The following is a 20,671-nucleotide window of genomic DNA, read 5'->3' as shown; positions in this document are numbered from 1 at the left end:
TTTCTTGACATCTGATGGGAGGGTGTTCCACAGGGCGGGTGCCACTACCAAGAAGGCCCTCTGCCTAGTTCCCTGTAACCTCACTTCTCACAGCAAGGGAACTGCCAGAAGGCCCTCGTCGCTGGACCTCAGTGTCTGGGCTGAACAATGGGCGTGGAGACGCTCCTTCAGGTATCTCTGCTATCTTCAATTAAGGCATGTCAGGTAGCACCTAGTAGAGACCTTTGCCTGAAATGTTGAAGAGTACTACTGTACTAGATGTACAGTAACTCACTATAAGCCACCTTTCCTAAGGTCTGCCATAATGGACTCCTCCTTGCCCTTTCTTTCTCACATCTGTACTGGCCAACTCAGTGAGATGGCAAACCAATTGGGCTATGCCACTTGCGACAGCAGGTGAGGATTTATATGGTGGAGTTCTTCTTGATACAAAATAGAATTCCTGCACATGGAAAACTAGCTCTTTGGGAGAAGGCTACATTAGAAATCTCTTTTTTTGACATCTAGTTTTATATATACATCTGAGCTTTCATGTGCAGTATCAAGAAGTACAGCTCACCACAGGTTTCTCCCCCTTTGAGAACTAGCCTGCTGCAATCCTTCTTCTTCTTAGGATTATGTGTCATATTGTTCCAATAATTATTGTAAATATTATGACTACTCATGTTAACAAGTTCCACATGACCCACTTAAGAATCTCTCATTTGAATGTTGTGAAATCAGTTTAGTACCCTAGATATAAAGTTTTGGTTCAGTGATAATTTTCTATTATTCCATGTTATCATGCATTGTAAGAGACAAAACAGGGATAAATGGGAGTATTTCATTTTAGCTTTATTTATATTTATTCCAGGTGTAGAATTTGACAGTGTCCTTTGAAGCCAAGATTATTATCTTTTACATGATGTTGCTCTTATTTCAATGTGCAGTCCAAAGAATTCTTAGACAATTATCCCCATTTGCAATTATTCTGAAATGACCTCTCTTACGAGATGAATCGGCGAAATTTATGAGAAGACTACAAAGAACAAGTTCCAACTAATTTTGTGCATGCTATGAAGAGTTAACAAAACTTTCATTATTACACTCTATTAAACTGGGACCAGGAAACAATTTCTAATCAATGCTCTGATCTGGACAGGCTTTTGTGTTAGGCCTAAGATCTTCTGTTCTCTATTCACACATGCTCACTTCCAGCTGTTGTCATTGAAATCCCACATAATCTCTCCAGGTCAAAGGGCAGTCATCCATGACTGCTGCAGTTAAAAGGTTATGCTGATTTGTGTTGTCAAATATTGGCTCTTTTTTCTCTCGGCCACTTGTATTCTGCCTTTTTCAACAAGAAAGATCCAGGCTAGGATTGTATTACATGACTTTAAAGTCTTTAAGGTGTCTATCCATTGTGCTAACATGATTTATCCCAGATAGTCTAATTTTTTTCCTGCTATATGCCTCAAAGAATGTGCTGGTGGTTCTTAAAAACTTTTCTAAAGCCATATGTGCAAGCAAGCTTCGGATAATATGGGCATGTGAACCCAGTGGCTTAGTGGTTATTTGGAAGGAAATGCTTCATTTGAATGGCTAACGAAGTGGCCGTTAGTTACTTATTTGTGTGATGCTGAACTGATATGAAAAGCAACTGTCAGCAAATGATGGTAGCAAGAGCAATAGAGGGGAAACCCATGCAGTACAGCTAAAGTGATTTCTTTGGAATAGCAATTGGCCCGTTATTTTTAAAGCCTTCATTTCATCTAACTTTATTTTAACGCTGAGATATTTGGATAATAAGTCCATACTTAAATGTCTTTATTAAACACACACAAGCACACTGCAAATATGCATTGATCAAACTGTGAAACTTTTAAATAGATTGGCATGGGAAGAATATAATTCACAGCATGCTGATTGTCACCATCACATAGGAGCATGTGAGTGAATAGTCGGAATTCCACAGAGGGATACGTCGCTTTCACAGCTTTCACCTTTTATTAAGCGTAAAGACAGTTGAAATCTTTTCTAGCCTGCCGCAAATTCAATTTAAATACAGTGAATTACAATTCTAGTGACTTCAGGAACTTCTGACAGTTCTGTTTCTAGTGCAGATAGTGACTTATTTCACTTCACCTTTGAGGAAACTTAAATATGTTGGGATCTGTTCAATGCCTGCATTGGAGACTGCCTAGAACTTCTTTGTACCTACACCAGAAGTGTAAACTAGGGGTACTGTTCTACCATATGCCTCATTAAGTGTGTAGTCAATAAAGTCACACCAGATTGCATGAAAATTGTCATGTTTCTTTTAACCTCTTGCTACTTTTAATTTTTGTGTCAGTTTTTCCAATAAGGTTGTTTGGCAAATTGCGTTTTACCCATTGGTCCATAGTTAATAATAGTTATTGCAGCAGTTAATAACTATGTTATAAGTTCTTCGTTTCGAATTTGCAACATGCGAGTTAAGTATAGCCACTCCTGGGGTCATGAGGACTGTCTGCCTTATAATCAAATATATTTCTGTAAATACGTTTTTCCAGAACTTTTCTGTTTTTGGACACTCCCACCACATGTGGTGATATGTCCTTATAGTGGGAGGTCCTCTACAACACATAGGAGAACTGTCCAGTTTTATATAGGCTAGGCATCTAGGGCTCTTTCTCTGGTTAAGGGCTCTTTCTTTCATTGTTGCCAAAATGGATTTGTATGGCACTTTTGTCCACTTTCTGTTCCATGCCTCTATTTCAACTTCTAAATCTTAATTCAGTTCCTACAACCTTCTCAAATTTTGCTGAGGACAAAACTCAATCTCTGTAATATATTTATACAAAGATGATGTTAATATGTTTGCTATTATATTTTCTTCGACTATTATTTCTTCATGTCATTAATTGTCTTGTGGCTTCATTTTTAATCTGGGAATATCTGAAAAATGACCTTAATTGGTAGCCTAATAGCCATGATATTTCAATATTTTCCAATTTAAATTGCATCTTATTAAAGGTAAGCAGTCATTCATCTTTGTAAAAATAAATTCCAATAAAAACATTATTTTTATTTCCACATATCTGTAGTATAGACACTATATTTATTTTTGAAAACAGAGTGGAATTGTAATGAAATAATAGGTGAGAGGACTGAAACCAGAACCTTCGCCTATTTTGTCTAATTTTCAAAGTTGTAAGTGTGAACAGATTTGTAAGCCAGTGCAAAGAGAGGAATTTATTTTTAAAAAAGGTATTACTTTTAGAGGAACACCATCTATTTCTAAGTTTTCAAATGTTCCATTGAGTTTCTTTGTTGCCAGACATTAGGTCTGTCATGTTGCTGAGTTGACATGCATTGTAATAGCTGTTTAGATTTTGGAGTCCCCATCCTCCAAGAGTTGGGTGAAGGTACAGCAAATATTTTTAAATGCATGGTCTGTCTATCTGTCTGAAATATGAATTTGTTAAGTTTTCTTCCCCACTGGAACATATTGGCAGGTGGGATCCAAACTGGTAACATCTGAAATAAAAATAAAAATTTTGAAACAAGCATTAGTTTAGTTGCAGTATCTGGAGTTTTTTCTAGTTACTGGGATTTGTAATATTTTGGAAAATTGTGGGGAAGTATGAAATAACAATACTTCCCATTTTTGTCCAGAGACATTGAAAAAGGTCTCCGATTCTATACTCAGTGACCTTCCAGCATCAGCTGGGTCTGTGTACATAAAGCAACATCATCAGTATAAAGTCCCAGAATGTATCCCCTTCCATTGATAGTTTACAATGTATAATCTGAAAGACACCAGACATGTACTTCATACATCATTATCCAAATTTAATCATTTCATTCCATTTCAAATCTTTTCCGGCTTCACTGTCACATCAAAACATATGGCTAATACTTAAGTTAGTAGGTGTACTGCTTGATAGATCAGAAATCCTTTCAGCAACTTTTTCCAGTGCCCCTGTAACAAGTATCATAGACACCCATTTTGTAAGTATTATTAGAAGTTACTTGCTTGACATTGTTTGTGAAACAGAGGATTATCTAGGTAGGGGATAAAACCAAGAGGAATCAAGTTGCAGTTAGAGTAGGGAAGGCTTTTCTTTCTAATCAGGCATTTGGTTAAGATAATAGGCTTGAAGTTCTAATTGATCACTACTATTTTAAGATTTTAAGATGTCTCTGTATAGTAAGATACTCTACATGGCAAGGATTTTCAATGCTGGCATTACTTTGCAGTACAAAAAAGCAGTATTTACAACTTGTGCAACAAATATTAAAAGTCTCATTTTGTAAGAGTTTATTCATCATGTCAGTTTCTCTCTCTCTGTGTGTGTGTGTGTGTGTGTGTGTGTGTGTGTGTGTGTGTGCGCGCTTGCATTTTAATGCTGTTTTCAGCTGCTGTGGTTCTTATGTATGAACCTGTTTTTAATGATTGGCTTCTTCTTATCTTGTTTTGTATGTTTTGTTAGCAGCTTTGAGCGTCTTCATTAAAAGGACAGCACACTCTACCTTTTACTCTAAATAGCTAAACTGTAGAGCAGGGGTCAGCAACCTTTTTCAGCCGTAGGCCGGTCCACCATCCCTCAGACCATGTGGTGGGCTGGGCTATATTTTGAAAAAAAAGAATGAATGAATTCCTATGCCCCACAAATAACCTGGAGATGCATTTAAAGTAAAAGCACACATTCTGCTCATGTAAAAACACCAGGCAGGCCCCACAAATAACCCAGAGATGCATTTTAAATAAAAGGACACATTTTACTCATGTAAAAACACGCTGATTCCCGGACTGTCCATGGGCTGGATTGAGAAGGCAATTGGACCGCATCCGGCCCACGGGCCTTAGGTTGCCTACCCCTGCTGTAGAGAATGTGCAGAATGACCTTAGTGAATGTGCATAATTGCTGGTTATTATGCACATCTTTCCATGGCTATTCTATACAATTTCCTATAATCCTTATTGATGAGAATATACGCAAGGCTTACATTCAGTAGTGCTTGTGGATGCAAACATTTCCTATGAGTTTGTGAGCATGCACATGGCTTACACTGGGAAGTAATTTATGTATTTGTGAATGCAGTTCACAATTGTAAAGCCTGCATTGATTTTGTGTTCTGAGCTGGATACTCTGCCATTCAGGTTAGCTGGGTACCTATCTAGGAGAAATGTTAGCTAATAACACCTGGCTTTTACTGTTTGCTCAAACGCTGTAAACCTGGGTTATAGAAATGAAAATAATGCTGGCAGATTCAGGATTCTGCTGGTGCCAGTGGGCTGAAGAAATGTGCTTCCAGCCCTACATTATTTATTGGGAAATCAGCTTGAATGTGTTGCTTGAATGGAGAATGTACAAAGGCTGCTTCTAATAATGCTATATCAATACTGAAACACTTTAACAGTAATGGACCTGCAATTTTAATTTTTGATAAATCAAAATAAATCATTCGAGTTCAATTAAACCTTGCAGGCAAAATAAATATAAAATTGTGTGCATATGGGTTTTTTGTGGGGGGAGTTATATTATGCAAGAACTTAAATAAATAAAAAGTATTTTCGGTAATTTGGAAATGAAATCAATGAAACTGAAGCTGAAGGAATTTAGTATGTCTGGGCATAGCAAAGCTTTATATTACATTAAATAATATACGTGTGTGTGTGTGTGTGTGTGTGTGTGTGTGTTAGACTTGGTAATCTTAATTAGAACAACCTTAAAATGTATGCCTCTTATCCTATGGACAAGAACAACTTTACAGTTCTTTTAATAATCCCTTTATCCTCAGATTTCTTTGACCCTGATTTCAAAAGCAATAGGTCAGGCTGCCCTATCAGCCACAGACCTCTAATTGAAGTCCTGATATGTACTGTATGAACTATAGTATCTGGTTCAGCAGAATTCCTTGTTACCCGATTTGCAGTTTGAAGGCTTCTTGTTTTGTAATTGATTATACCCAGAAAATTAAATTAACATTTGGTGATAGACATGTTTTCATAGAAAAAGGGAAATACTGTTATGGGAAGTGTAATAACATTTTGATATAAAATATCCCTTACACAAATGAAACCGGCAAGCAAGCATACGCCTTGTCTCTTAAAGAAATTCAGAGGATTAGAGTTAAAGCTTTCTTATGCAAAGATTTGGTTTCTGTTTTGAAAAGCTCATTTTAAAGAGTTTTTTTTTCTTTTTATGTGAAAAGCATTCATTTTCAAGATTTTTTAACAGCTGCTATTTTAAGATTTCCCTAATGTAACCTCAGAAAAGAAGAGTACATCTTTAAATCTTGTTTTGTTTGAATGAATGAGTAGATAATCCTGATCAGATGTTTCTTTAGAGAATAATGTTTAAAACGATTAAAGAACTTAGCTGTCCCATCTGATTCCTAGGTACAGTATTTTAATTTCAATTGTTAAGTCTTTAGGGTCATCTGAGGTAACTGTTTATTAAAATGAGCTTCTTTTGTTTCAGATTTCCAGCTGTGATGCTTTAATATATACAATTCTCCCTGTTAATCTGTCATGTTAACTTTCCTAAACTCTAACCATATATCTGCCTACCTAAACAGCAATTAGTGATAAGTGGAAAATTAAATATTCAATTTCATTCACATTAAACAGATAGTGAAGTATTTAAGAATACTGTCATTAAGTGCTTAAAATTAATCACATCTATAATTTTCTTGTGTTTTGTAGGACATTTGGGCTTCCAAGACAGTTTTGTCACATCAGGCGTTTTCAGTGTGACTGAGCTAGTAAGGGTCTCACAAAGTAAGTATAATTTGTAGTTACATTAGAATATCTTACTTTGACATATTTCTTTCTCTGATTCCTCCATCCCTCATGATTACTATGCAAAACATTTTATGAAACTGATCATTCATTCTCCGGTTCACCATGCCTTACATCAAGTAAATCATGCTATATTTCTAATTAGGTCGGATGTATCATATTATAGTCATAGGGTCCTGATTTTACAAAAGGACGTTGTTCATTCTGAAACCTGCTGTCCTACAAATTGCTGTAGTAGAAAAGCAAAGCATGCATGCAGACTCTAGCCTGATGCAATTTGTGATGTTACACTGATTAAGGACATATATGGCCACCGAACGGCACTCTAGAAGAAACTGCAACTGATTGGGTTGCTCTGTCCTGCTAGTCCCAATTGATGGGAGGGAGCTGCTGTTGTGTTTCTGCATTGCTATTGTGTGCCACTGTTGTTTGCTATTTATTTATAACAATATAATTATTAATAATAATAATAATAATAATAATAATACGCAGAATCCCTAAGCTCAGGCATGGCCAAACTTGGCCCTCCAGCTGTTTTGGGACTACAACTCCCATCATCCCTAGCTAACAGGACCAGTGGTCAGGGATGATGGGAATTGTAGTCCCAAAACAGCTGGACGGCCAAGTTTGGCCATGCCTGCCTAAGCCATTTACATAAAGCACAATAAAGGTGTTATCACACACACACACAAATACTTCTACACTGTGACTTGAAGCAGAGAGGAGCTGGGTGACCATCTACAAGGAACCCTGAGGGCTAGAAAGTTGGCATAACTTTGCATATATGTTTCTGTGTAGAACGTGCTCGAGAATTGACAGGCTTAGTGGAAGAAGATATAAATGGCTGGCTCTTATCCATTTGCCCTCGGAATAGAGGGGAAACAAATGCTGATTGTTCAGTACACCTAGGAACAGGTCGGAACTCACCGATGTGTCAGGACCCACAGTTTGAGAACAGTTGCATCACATTGCAAATATTTTCAGAGCCCACTTCTACATTTTTGAAATTAGAACGTTAATGTTTAACCAAACTTTAAACAGTCGGTCTTTTAATGCACAATAGCATAGGCTTTGCATTTGCACCACCTGTGTACATGCATGTGCAATATCTGTTTGATGTAACACTGATGATTTATACAACCAGTGGTTTAGCAACCTTTAAATACAGATTCCTGCACAAATATGGGGTCATGCCCAGTCTTTTTGAAAATAATGATTCTTGTGCTGAAATATACGGTCATTCTATGTAGAATGTGAAGTATCTGATGCTGGAATTGTATGGAATTCTGTCTGTATGAAGCTATTGCTTTTGACCTTTAAAGAATGCTAATATTCTTGGTCTGAATGACATTCTGCAGTATGATCATTACCAGTTTGTCAATATTCACTAACAACAGTGAATTAGGAGTACCTGTCACCACCCTGTTCAATTGATCAAAGGTTCCTTGATTGTATTTTACTATGACATAATCCAGACAGTCCAAGGAGAAATGGACTCCATTGTCTCAGGGCTCAAGAAGTTAGTGCTTTGCTGATTTTCATCTCCAGTGAAAAACTACATTTAAATCATAATCTAACTCCAGTTAATTATTACTGCCATTTTAGGAATGCTTTTGCCAGACTTTTCTCTAATTCTGCGGGGGGGGGGGGGGGCTTACTTTTTCATTTGCTCCAACACATATTCAGAGAAATGTCCATATTCATTTCAGTGGAAGGTGCCAATCTATATGCATAGTTTATTACACATATGGATCACTATCCCATTAAACTAAATGGAGATCTCTGTGTACATAAGAGATCTATATGCCCATCTGGTCACACTTAGATCCTCGTGTTGATGCAATAATTTTAAAGTACTGACAGAGGGATCCTCCCCACTCAAACACACACATCCACACTACTCATATCCACACATCAAATTAATAAGCTTATTTTTCACCTGCTCTAGTTATTAAACTTCTAGTCAATATTTTACTTTATATATTCAAACAGTAAACCAAACACGACAAGGATGATATAATTTATTCCAACTAGAAAACCTAGGAAAAACTGAATCTTGTGGTACTGCTGCCTGGCATTTGACTGTCTAGGTGTGCAGCCTTTGGTTAGACTCTTCCGTTAAAGCAACAGAGAACAATCTGTTTCACTGTCACACAAACAGGTGAATTGTATGTAGCGTCTCTGGCAATAGGAAACTAAAATGAAATGTATGTTTTAGATTGGCATAAGGTGGCACCCTAGTGTTTGAAACTTGCAATAATTCAACTACTGTACAGCATGAATCATTATTGCTTAAAAAGCAATAAAGCAGCGAGCTCTCATGTACAGCATGACTCCCCACAATCACCTTGGGAGGTCAAACCTCCTCTTTTATCACCTTTTGACCTGAAGATTTTGTAAGGCTAGACAGATTTCTGGTTTTGGGCTGTATCACGGAGGCTGAAAGTGCAGGATGGGAGGGAGCAAAAGGTATTGCAACAAAGAGGTCCCAGTGAATTGGTGGTACATTGTGACTACATTGTGACCATTGCAGTATTGAACTTGATAGAACCTTGGGGGGGGGTTATTGGGTTGTTGTTGTTTTTATTTTGATTATGTAGTTTTATATTCTGATTTTATCCTGTGAACTGTCCTGAGACCAGCAGGTATAGGGTAATATCATCATCATCATCCTCATCATCATTGATCCCAGTCTGCTATAAAGTGGTCAGGATGGAAGTTGACACAGTTTATCTCTGGCTTAAGATATTTGATTCTACAAAAAATCCAACAACTCTAGTTTGAGGCACCTAAGCCTGCTGACTAGAATGTAATGTTGTTGGGAAATTAACATACACAGGGATTTAACATGGTCATTTCTGTGGAAGCAAGAAACAATGAGAGGGATTCAACATCATACTGTGTCGATTGTTTTGCCAGTGCAAGTATTTCAGCTTGTCATATGGAATGATTCCCTCCTCCCCTCCACTCATGCACTGTTCTGGGGGTTTTCTTGACCGCCCCCAAGCCAATTTCAGGGGTTTGGGGCATACTGAGGAAGGAGATATGGGAAAGCTCCATTGCACAGGCGAAAGTCATTGCTCAGGCTTCCATTGACAGAACTCATTAACTGAATCATGCCCTGAATTATTCACACTGCTGAAAGCTGGCAGGAAAGGCACACTTTATTTTTTTGGTTTACCAGGACCACACAAACATGTGGGCTTGCAAAAAGGAACTTGGAGCACTTTGCTCTTCCCTGATCTTTTTTATTTGCTTGCTGCACTGAGCAAGTTGGCATGTCATCCAAACACAGGCTTGTGGTTAAGTTCTGTCCAGACTAACCACAAGCTCTAACCATGGTTTGGTTTTGACTACAGCTTATGGTTAGCGAGGAGAGAGCTTAATCATGGGCCTGGGTTTGGACAACATGCTAAGTGAAATCTTGGATTAGCTCAGTACAGCATGCAAAGGTCAGGGAGGAGCAGAGTGACGCGTTCCCCTTTGGATACCTGCAACATCCACATGGTAAGGTTGGGTTACTGTGTCCTGCGAACCAGACCTGTGTGTATAGAGTGATTTAAGCAGACCTTAGGATCATGCAGCCTGTTGCAACAGATCCCTGGATCCAGAGCAGCAGCAGTTTTCTCAATAGCTGAAACCTGAAAATGTAGAATGGCTCCCGGCAATTAGTCACTAGTCAATAAATATGAGTGCCAGAGCGCTTTTAGGTAGAAATGGCAAACAGGGTATGACCTTAGCCAGGGACCTTTGTGGTTTGGCTCAGAACCTCTTACTGTGCTTGGAATAAATAAAATCATGATAGAGTGCCTGTGGTTATGCAATTCCCCCTCTTTAACTAGTTAACCACTAGTGGAAAGGGTTCACTTGTTGTATTATATTGAATAATTTGGTGGAAATTATGCAACCTTCTCAACTGTCACTGACTACATTTCAATTTAAGCGGTGTTCAGGATTGTTCATACAAACGCAATCTCAGCTAGGAGCTGATTTTGTATGAGAAGTGCTGAATGAAAGATGATTGACCAGCCAGTATTTTGAAGGGTTGTATCTCTTATATTCTGCTGCAAGATAGCTACACTGTTTCTCCTTGCACAAGCCTTTGAGTTTTCCGCTGTGCTAATCAATATTGTAAGAGGAGTAGTTAAAAATCAGCAGCATGAAACTAAACGCTAAAGAAGCTAAGTTCATATTCAATAGCAAAGCACCACTGCCCACAGGCTGCAACCCGAGTTTGGCTATGAAAAGGCAGACGCAAAAAAAGAAAAAATATAATACAAAATAGATGGCAGGCTTAGAATCAACCGTTGCAGTGACCTTGCCTTTTGTATGCCATTACACAATTCAATGGCCGCCCACTCAAACCTTGCTCTCAATCAATATCCTATTAAAGCAGCACAAAAAGTCTCCATAAACTTAGTGGTTAGCTATGTTTATAAATGGAATTCAGCATAATTAGCTGGTCAATAACATACTGCACTAGTAATGTTAAAATGAGCACCACACATTTAATATCTGTGATATTCTACAAGGCTTTGTTACAAAAGCTAACATAACAGTCTACAGCAGATAAAGGCCTAGCCACAGATTTCAGCCACATTTCCCACAACTTCTTCCTTTCATGCTTACTAATCAGTTTATGAAAAGGCTAGCTGGTTAAAAGGCACGCTTGTTCCTCAGGTTTACCTCCATTTAACCCTAGAGACACCATCACTTTGCTGCTGTAGTTATCAAAATATCTATATATCTATTTGTGAAGTCAAATCCTTCTTTGGATAATCTTCACAGTTTTTAAGAGATTAAGTAAGCACCTATTTAGAGCACGGATCATGTCGATTTCCAGAAAAGGGTGCTTTTGCCAATTTGCCACAGTGAAACAGGTAAATACAACAACAGCAAAACTGATATAAACACGGCCTCCTTCCTTTAAAACCTCCTGAGCTGCTAACTGTAAGAGATCTGACTTCATCTGATTTAAATTAGCCCTCCGATGCCATTGTCTCACGTGCTGAAGTGTTATGGAAATGCTTATGAACATTCTAATTGGTTAAAAAATAAAATGAAAGCACCATCCTAGTAGGGCTAGAGACATAGGGGTCTAGCTGTTGGTGCTGAGTAGGTTGCAGCAGAGAAGGAATAGTCAGAATTAGTCACATTTTTGTAATTATTATACAAAGCCACACTTCTATAAAAAATAACAAGGTGGAATGCTGTGTATAAAAATAAAAGCTACATGGTTCCCCATGAAACATAATTTAAAGCATTAATAAATACTGGTTGGGTTTTAAAAAATTCTCCAAAAGAAATAGCTTCAGGTAAATATCTTTGGGTCTCCTACTCAAATGCAGTTCCTCAGAACAAACCTGTGAGGTAGGACAAGTGGCCAGCATTTATTCAGACAGCTCCTTGGCTGAATGGGGACTTGAACTTGAGCTTGTCTTGTCCTTCCCTCTGATCACTGCATCACATAAGACAAATACCGTATTTTTCGCCCTATAGGACGCACTTTTCCCCCTCCAAAAATGAAGGGGAAATGTGTGTGCGTCCTATGGGGCGAATGCAGGCTTTCGCTGAAGCCTGGAGAGCTAGAGGGGTCCGTGTGCACCGACCCCTCTCGCTTTCCAGGCTTCGCGCAGCTCTCCGCAAGGCACGGGAGCCTGGTGCTGGGCTCCCACGGCTTGCGGAGAGTTGCCTGCATGCTGAAGCCTGCGCGCGCTGAGCTCAGCACGCCCAGGCTTAGCGCAGCTCTCCGCAAGGCGCGGGAGCCTGGCGCTGGGCTCCCACGGCTTGCGGAGAGTTGCCTGCTCTGGGGGCTGGGGTCGGGGGAAGCTCGGGCTTCCCCCGCCCCAGCCCCGCGCCTGTGGGGGGGAATAATTTCCCCCCCAAAAAAACTAGGTGCGCCTTATGGGACGGTGCGGCCTATAGGGCGAAAAATACGGTACTCAAACTATTTTTTTGCTATTTCTTTATTTGCATATATCAATGATTTTTATTAATGAAATGGAAAATATTTAATTGTACTGATAGTAGCATATTTTTTGGAACCTTTGGACTGGAGTGACTCAGGCAGATTCATCTGGCACTCCCAGTGATTGAAATGTATCCAATGTGTAGGGAAGGTTTGTGACCAGACCACCCAGTCAGCTGAAACTAGATACCAAGGCAGCATTAGTTCAGTTAGACAAACTTTACATACATCAATCAAAGGAGAGCTTGAAGGAGAGACTAAGTCTTCAGTAAAGCTACCTTACTCTGTGTTCATTTTGTCCAGATATCCATTTCAAATGGGATCTTTGTACAGGTGAGCTATTCATTGAGTTGGAATCAATGCAAAACATTTAGACATATCTCCCTCGATTTCAGTATCCTTTCTTAGTCTTGACAATGGTTGTTTCTGGAGTCTTTGTGCTGGAGAACACATGGAATTTTAGTATGGTCCCATGGTATAACATCTTCTGTGTAGCTTCCTTACCCTAAATGCCACTTAGTAAAGAAACTAGATTTTAAAAACAGAATTTTTCCTTTGTAAAAGGAGCATAATTAAAACAGGTTCTCCAGGGTTCACATCATAAAACGAAGGAGAGGATTTTTTAACCCAAGCTTTTGAGACGGATACTAATGCATGTCACAGAACATACAGCCATTCCTAGAATCTGTTGTGGACACTGCTTTCATTCTTTCAAATGTCCCTAAAACTACAACGCCTACAAGCCTGCTCTTTCAAAAACATATTCCAAAGAATGAAAATTGGGATAGTTTTGAAATATTGCTGCCAGTTTATGTGCTGGCTACAATAAATAAATAAATGGTGGGATCACTGAAGATTATCATTGCCGACTTAATGGTCCAGTTCTTCATATGCCTATTTGTACCTTCCACCTCTAGCATGTGGAAACCTCTGCACTCTGGAAGAGGGATTAGCTCAGTTGAGCCAGAGATTTCAGTTGCACCTTGGGGGCAACCAGAATGAGGCATTTCTGCAAAAGAAACTGCTGAGTCCTTCTAGCTATAATGGGTCTATAGACATATTTGGCAGATGGACTTACGATGGCAGAAGGCCAGCGTCCTTGCCTCCTTTTCTACCATGATATTTTGTCTGTCCTTGTAAGCTTTAACACAAAAAGGTAAAGCAGACAACTGTGTATTTCAGCCTCAGAGTTAAAACACACATCTTTGCAGTTTCAGCCTCCTCTCTTCCCAGGGAATGGAGAAAAGTTAACCAGGTTCTAAACACGTCCTGGATATAGGCTTCCCTTGTCCCTTACATGATTAGTTGAAAAATGGTGCTTACAAAGATAAGTAACTTGAAAATGGGCACACAAAGCCCTTTTTTGCCAGTTAAACACACAAATACAGAGGAGAGAAGCTATTTCATTCCATCAATAAACAATTCTCCTAGTGCTACTAACGTTTATGACGTTGGGTTGCTCCTACCATGATCCTGCTTCACTTATTAAAAATTCTGTAGAACCTTTTAAATGTGCACATTCTGGACCATTTTATTGCATAATAGGAAAAGCGTTCATTCTTAGTTCTCTGTATGGCGAGGACCCACATTTTAACTATAAAGAGAAGCTTCTGATTAATGTATTTATTTTGCTTTCAGAAGTCTTACCTTCTCCACATATGCTATGAAGCATATGAAGCCACATGAAGCAGGTTATGTGTTTTTTACCACAAAAATTAAGTGAGGTGCTTAGGAACCTACAAATGAAGAATTTTCTATCCCGATTTTCCAAGGTTTCTTAAGAGAAGCTGTGACTCTTTGAGCCCATGGTTGGAGCCTGATGGGGTCAAGACTAGAGTCTTGCAGAGGGGAAAAGGACAGAACCCATAGAAAAGGTTCTGTTCATCTGGGGCAGTAGTAGAAAACCTGTGTCCACTCCAAGTGTTGTTGGGCTCCCATAAACCTTGACCATTGCATATGCTGTATGGGTGTTGTTGTGTTGTTGTTGTTGTTGTTGTTGTTGTTGTTGTTGTTGTTGTTGTTGTTGTGTTGCTATCTTTTACCACTTTGGTGTTTGCACCCTGGACTCCTTTGCGGGGAAGGTTGGGATAGAATTAATACTATTATTGTTATTTCTGAAAACAACCCCAAAACTGAAAAACGAGACAAGCCAATTGAAAAAAATGGTCAATCCCACCTATCTCTTCAAAAAGAGTCTAGTACTATGTAATGAAAGTTGCACTTAAGTGCTTAAATTCCAAGTAAGTTACAGTGTAGTGTAGTGTAGTGTAGTGTAGTGTAGTGTAGTGTAGTGTAGTGTTAAGTGTGTTGGACTAGGACCTGAACGACCAGGTTTCCAATTCCTACTCCCACATGAAACTCACTGGATGACCTTGGGTTAGTCACTCACCCTCAGCCTAGACTAGCTCACAGGATTGTTGTGAGGAAAGATGGGGTGGAGAACTATGTACACCGCCTTGAGCTCCTTGAAGGAAAGGTGGGATACAAATATAATTGTCATAAATGTAGTAAAGTAACAAATACAAATACTACATATAGCATGAGTTGCTATTCCCTATCATGTCCTTACTCTTTCTCACATTGTATTCAGCTAAGTTCATGCAGACCTATTTCTCCGCCTGCCTCCCTTGATATCTGCATATCTCCAAAAGTATTTTCTTCATGAGGAACAATTAGATTTAAGAGAGCTAAGCCTAGTAAAATGAGAACACAGAGAAACAGATGCTGATTGGAGTAAATTAATAAAGTAATACCATAGGAATATAGTAGGACTTACTTCTGAGTACACATGCATAGACTTGGGCTGTGTATCATCCCCCCCTCCACACACTTTCTGTCTTCAATAATCCTGTTTAATAAATATTATAGTGGCTTGGGAGCAAGATTTCTATGTACCTGCTTCGAAAAGACATTATTAACCTTTCAGTTTGGACTTCCATAGGTCTTGTGTGAATGAAAATTTATCAAGCAAAGGCTTTTAAAAGCACAAATAAGTTTGGCCAAGACTGCTAAAACTGTAGAGTGGATGCTGCAGAGTGTACCTTTATGATTGATTTCCATTCAAGGCAGACTGACTGCAATGTGGTCATTTTTCTAACCCATAACTGCTCACACTGCAGCAGTTTGCTATGCGCAGGGTGTCTGAATTATAGCAGTCCATGTCCGTGTTACCTTTTACACAAATTACTTACACTGGTTTCTTTTTCCATGCAAATTCATCAGTTTTACAGCCTCTTGTCTCTGCTGTCAGGAAACTCTAGCAGACAGCACAAATTGATAAAATGAGTTAATTTTACAATGGTTGGGTTTTTTTAAAGTTTCATTCACCCGTTGCACAGGAAGCATATTGTAGTTAAAGGAAGACAGCAAATGAGTTTAGAGTGTTCTTGTCAATTATTTCCCAAGTTAATTTCTTCCAAAGATCATTAAAGGCTGGCTCCCATTTTAATATCATTGCACTCCTTCCATCCTGTGCTTTTAAAAATGCATTGCTATCAATGCATCTCAGTTCAGTGGCTGTCCTTAAACCACGGCTGAGAGTACGCCATAGTTTACATGAGAACTATATAAGTAAGCTGTGTGAGGATTTTGTTCTTTGTATTGCCCATTATTCTTGTACTTCAGCTGCAGTCTGTAAAACACTAAGTACATAGTTGCTCCTCAGCTGAAGATTGCAGTTTAGCATATTGCATACTCTACATGTGGAAAGCTCTCAGTTGATAAATGCTGGAAAGCACCTCTGCCCAAGACCCCAGAAAGCCTCTGCCAGTAAACACTGTCAACTGGGCTGGATGGACTTGCTGTAAGGCAATGTTATGTTTATAGCACCACTTTAATCCTAGCACTGCAAACAGACATTTGTGCATATGCAGCTAAAGTGGCATTGCACAGAGGCGGTGGTTGGCAACCTGATGTCCTCCAACTATACTGTTCTGTACCTCCCATCAGCCCAGCCCATGTGGCCATTCAGCAGGGATGATGGGAATTGAGGTTCAGAACATCGACAGGACACCAGGTTTCCTGCCCTGGTCACAGTTATACAGGAGGCAATCCGTCAGGGCCGTCTTTACCCAGGGGTGCAAGGGGTGTGGGGCACCCAGGCACCGGATTCTGGGGGGCACCAAATGTACCCTGGGGGGCACCAAGTGTATACCTACTGTATACCGGTCCCTCTTGATTGGCGGTAGTGAAAAGCAATGGAGAGAAAGTCCCCCCCCCCCTTTGCTCTGTTACTCCAAATATTCCCAATGAGTCAGGAAACAAAAGCAGTTACAGTGGTACCTCGGGTTACATACGCTTCAGGTTACAGACTCCGCTAACCCAAAAATAGTGCCTCAGGTTAAGAACTTTGCTTCAGGATGAGAACAGAAATCGTGTTCTGGCGGTGCAGCAGCAGCAAGAGGCCCCATTAGCTAAAGTGGTGCTTCAGGTTAAGAACAGTTTCAGGTTAAGAATGGACCTTCGGAACGAATTAAGTACTTAACTCGAGGTACCACTGTATTTCCGCTGTGTCGTCGTTACAGGTGAGCAATTTTCCTCCCCCCCAAAAAAGTCAACAACTTTGGCTTCCCCACTCCCAGAAAAAGTTCAACAACTTTGAGTTCGCCGCCCCTAAAAAAATTGGGAACGACTAAACTAAATTTGGGGGCGCTAGGCGGATCTTTGCACGCCAGTGGTGCATATGCTAAAGACAGTCCTCCAACCAGTTCTTCTCAATTAGCTACAGAGACGGCCCTTGTTGGCCATGGACACGCTAAAGGAACATGTAAATCAACCTTGATTGCTTACCACTTGCTGAATGTATTAGATGTATGAGAATTGTAGTACATTGATATTTCACATATGCAAATCATTTATGCAGGCAATGAGTTGCTTCATACACAGTGTCAAACCATCGGTTTGGCTATTCTTAGGCTTGCATGCTTCCTCCACCTGATTCAAACCCTGATTTCCTTGTTTGGCAGACCTTAGGTCATTGTTAGATCCAAATTAGCAAACTATAGTTTCCACTTGCCCTTGAAACCAGAATTGGGAATCTGGCTTAGATCTAATGCCCTAACTATGGTTTGGCTATTACACCCAACATGACTTGCCTCTGTTCAGTGGCCCAAGACATTTTGCACGCTGGGTAAACAAGTATATGGCACCCACTCACACCCATTGGTGACTTGATGGGCTTGAGCCAATCATTGCATCTTACCCTAACCTAACTCACTGGTAGCGAAGATAAAAACGGGGAGATTGCACACATTGCATTTAACTCCTGGAGGAAATGGAGATTTAAATAAAATAACACTTTGAAAACTGATATGTGGTCTGCTGTCATGTAATACATTCTTGGGAATGGCTCTGATTTTATGCCACAGGATGTCATGAAGCAGTTAACGGACTCCGGGAGCCCCTGGAAAGGGAGGAGAGGAGCTGTCTGTTTTGCTCCCAGATCAATCCATAACTGGCACAGAAAATATACATAAAGTTACTGTTGAGGGTGAACTGTGGTAACACCAGCTGGCTCATCCTGGCCTTGTCTGTTTATTGCCTGGCTGGGGATTGCCTGGTGATTCCTCCTAGCAATGGAGGCAGTTGCTCAATTGCAGAGGATGAAGCTGCTGCCTCTCTGCCTGTTATCCCGAACTCATGTCAAGATTGAAGTGTGTCTTCCCCTTCATTCTAGTCTGAGTTCAGGATTACAGGATTCTGCCGTTTCACTATTGCACTAGCTGTTCATATAATGGCAGCAAAAAATAATAATTGTTGTTTAAGTGTTGGGGGGATGCTGTTTCTTTACAACAGGTGAGAGAAGGCTTTGGATCCCCCTCAACAACCAAGTAACAGCTGCATATTTATTGCGTAATAAAAAAATCTCTAGAAAGGCCTTTAGCAACTTCTTATGTGGATGATACCAGATCCATATTATTGATGGCAAGAGATTCATGACCTTCTGTTTTTAACACTGCAGAGAAAGGACTTTGTAATATCTTTGTGAAAAACTAGCTCATTACACACATTTGTAAAAGTCAAGAGAAAAATGTAACAAAGGAAGACCTTATCATGTGCACAGGACAGCAAACACTGAGAAATGCTTGGGAGAACATTGCTAAGGTGCTCAGTAATGCCAGACATGAGGAAACAGATATAAGAAGAAGAAGCATTCCTACAGTTTCTGAAGCCATTGAAATACATGATGGTACAAAATCAGACTTTGCCATCAGTAAAAGACCTTCAAAGAAGACCTTAATCATAAAGTTGCATAATGAACTTTTAATCTTGCTGATTACAGTGCCAATTAACTCATACCTTACTACCTACATGCTGGTAGGTCATTAAGGTGAAAGTGAATGTTTGAAATGTAATTATTCCTTTTCCACATCACTTACTTACTTCCTTTCCTTTGTTTTCCCAGCACCGATAGCTGCCGGAACAGGGCCTAATTTCTCACTCTCAGATTTGGAAAGTTCCTCATACTATAGCATGAGCCCAGGAGCAATGAGGAGATCCCTACCAAGCACTTCCTCTACCAGGTAATTTGATCTGTGCATGATATTGGGTTATGGTTCAATCCCCCTGACTACATGGACATTTCAAAATGAGTAATGCTGTCATTTAGTGCTTATGTTGCCTGACATATTCTGCCTGAGATACTGATCCTTTGTAAAAATAAAGTGGCACCCAGATACACTCTGGCGCTTTGCAGAGTTATACAATAGATTTTTCTTCTGCTTAATGTTGATGTAAATAAGGAGCCATTTCTTATCATGCCTGTCAAATGACTGATCCACTTTAGCTGAAAGAAAAAAATCAATCTGGATCATTAATATCATTCAAAATGGCAACAGGCTTTGGGCGTACTTGTAAATCCAATCTCATGGATGCTTAAGAAAAGGACCACAGTATGAAATAAAAAATATCCTTGCTGCAAATTAGCATCTAAGCCTCAAAATCAAGACTTATAGGAACCCAGACTAAAAAAGTCACCTGCTTGGTTAAGTCACTAAATTCCTAAAGCTGTATCTGTAAGTTGATTTCTAAAGGGCAATTCCTCAAACTTGCATTGGTCTCTCTGTTAATGCCCTTACTGATTTATCTGGATCCTGCTGTTCAATCTCCTTTCTTGCAACGTAATGCAACCTGTTGTCTAAGAAGTAATATATCTTTACAGTTTGTTTGTTTGTTTGTTTGTTTGTTTGTTATTTATACCATGCCTTTATCCCTGACAGGGACTTAAGGTGGCCTACAGATTTTTTTAAAAGCTAAAAATGTAGAAAAAAATAATTAAACATTGATAGAATTATAACTATATCTGTCTGTCTGTCTGTCTGTCTATCTGTCTATCTATCTATCTATCCATCCATCCTTCCATCTATGCACACACACATATACTAAACATCAATTAAAACCATACAAGTAGTTACAATAAAAACAGTTCAGCACCAGCCCTTTCATTAAAAGTAGAATCACAGACTTGTAGAGTTGGAAGATACCACTAGGGTCATCTAGTCCGACCCCCTGCAATACAGGAATCTTTCACCCAATATGGCTCTCAAACCCACAGTCCTAAAATTAGAAGTCTTATGCTCTACTAACTGAGCTATCCCTCAGGTCCAGTCAGTTTCCCCAAACAATGTTAGAACAAATATCATTTTTTAATTATGGTGCCCAGAACTGGGGACAGTATTCCAGGCGTGGTCTGATCAAGGCAACATACAGCGGGACACTATACTTTTGTTGATGCAGTCTAGAATAGCATTTGCTTTTTGTTGTCGTTGTTGCATCACACTCTTGACTCATGTTAAGCTTGTGGTCTATCATGACATCTATATACCTTTTTCACATGTACTACTGGTAAGCCAGATGTCCCCCATCTTGTATTGGTGCAACTAGTTCTTCCTGCGTAAGTGTAGAACCTCAAATTTATCCCTGTTGAAATTCATTTT

At 39.5% G+C, this 20,671-nt stretch overlaps 1 protein-coding gene across 13 annotated transcripts in view; it reads left to right on the top strand.

The window, feature by feature from the left end:
• Window positions 1–20,671, top strand: part of NFIA (nuclear factor I A) — a 417,681-nt gene that overhangs the window by 307,703 nt on the left and 89,307 nt on the right. For all 13 annotated transcript variants that reach the window (XM_028733254.2, XM_028733259.2, XM_077928681.1 and 10 more), the window contains exons 4-5: window positions 6,674–6,748; window positions 19,141–19,258. In XM_028733254.2, the coding sequence (XP_028589087.2) occupies window positions 6,674–6,748; window positions 19,141–19,258 (193 nt within the window). The remainder of the gene's footprint in view (window positions 1–6,673; window positions 6,749–19,140; window positions 19,259–20,671) is intronic.

Source organism: Podarcis muralis, chromosome 5 (assembly GCF_964188315.1).
Source record: "Podarcis muralis chromosome 5, rPodMur119.hap1.1, whole genome shotgun sequence".
Classification (NCBI taxonomy): domain Eukaryota; kingdom Metazoa; phylum Chordata; class Lepidosauria; order Squamata; family Lacertidae; genus Podarcis; species Podarcis muralis.
The sequence above is the reverse complement of the archived record's forward strand: the minus strand, read 5'-3'. Positions and strand labels throughout refer to the sequence as shown.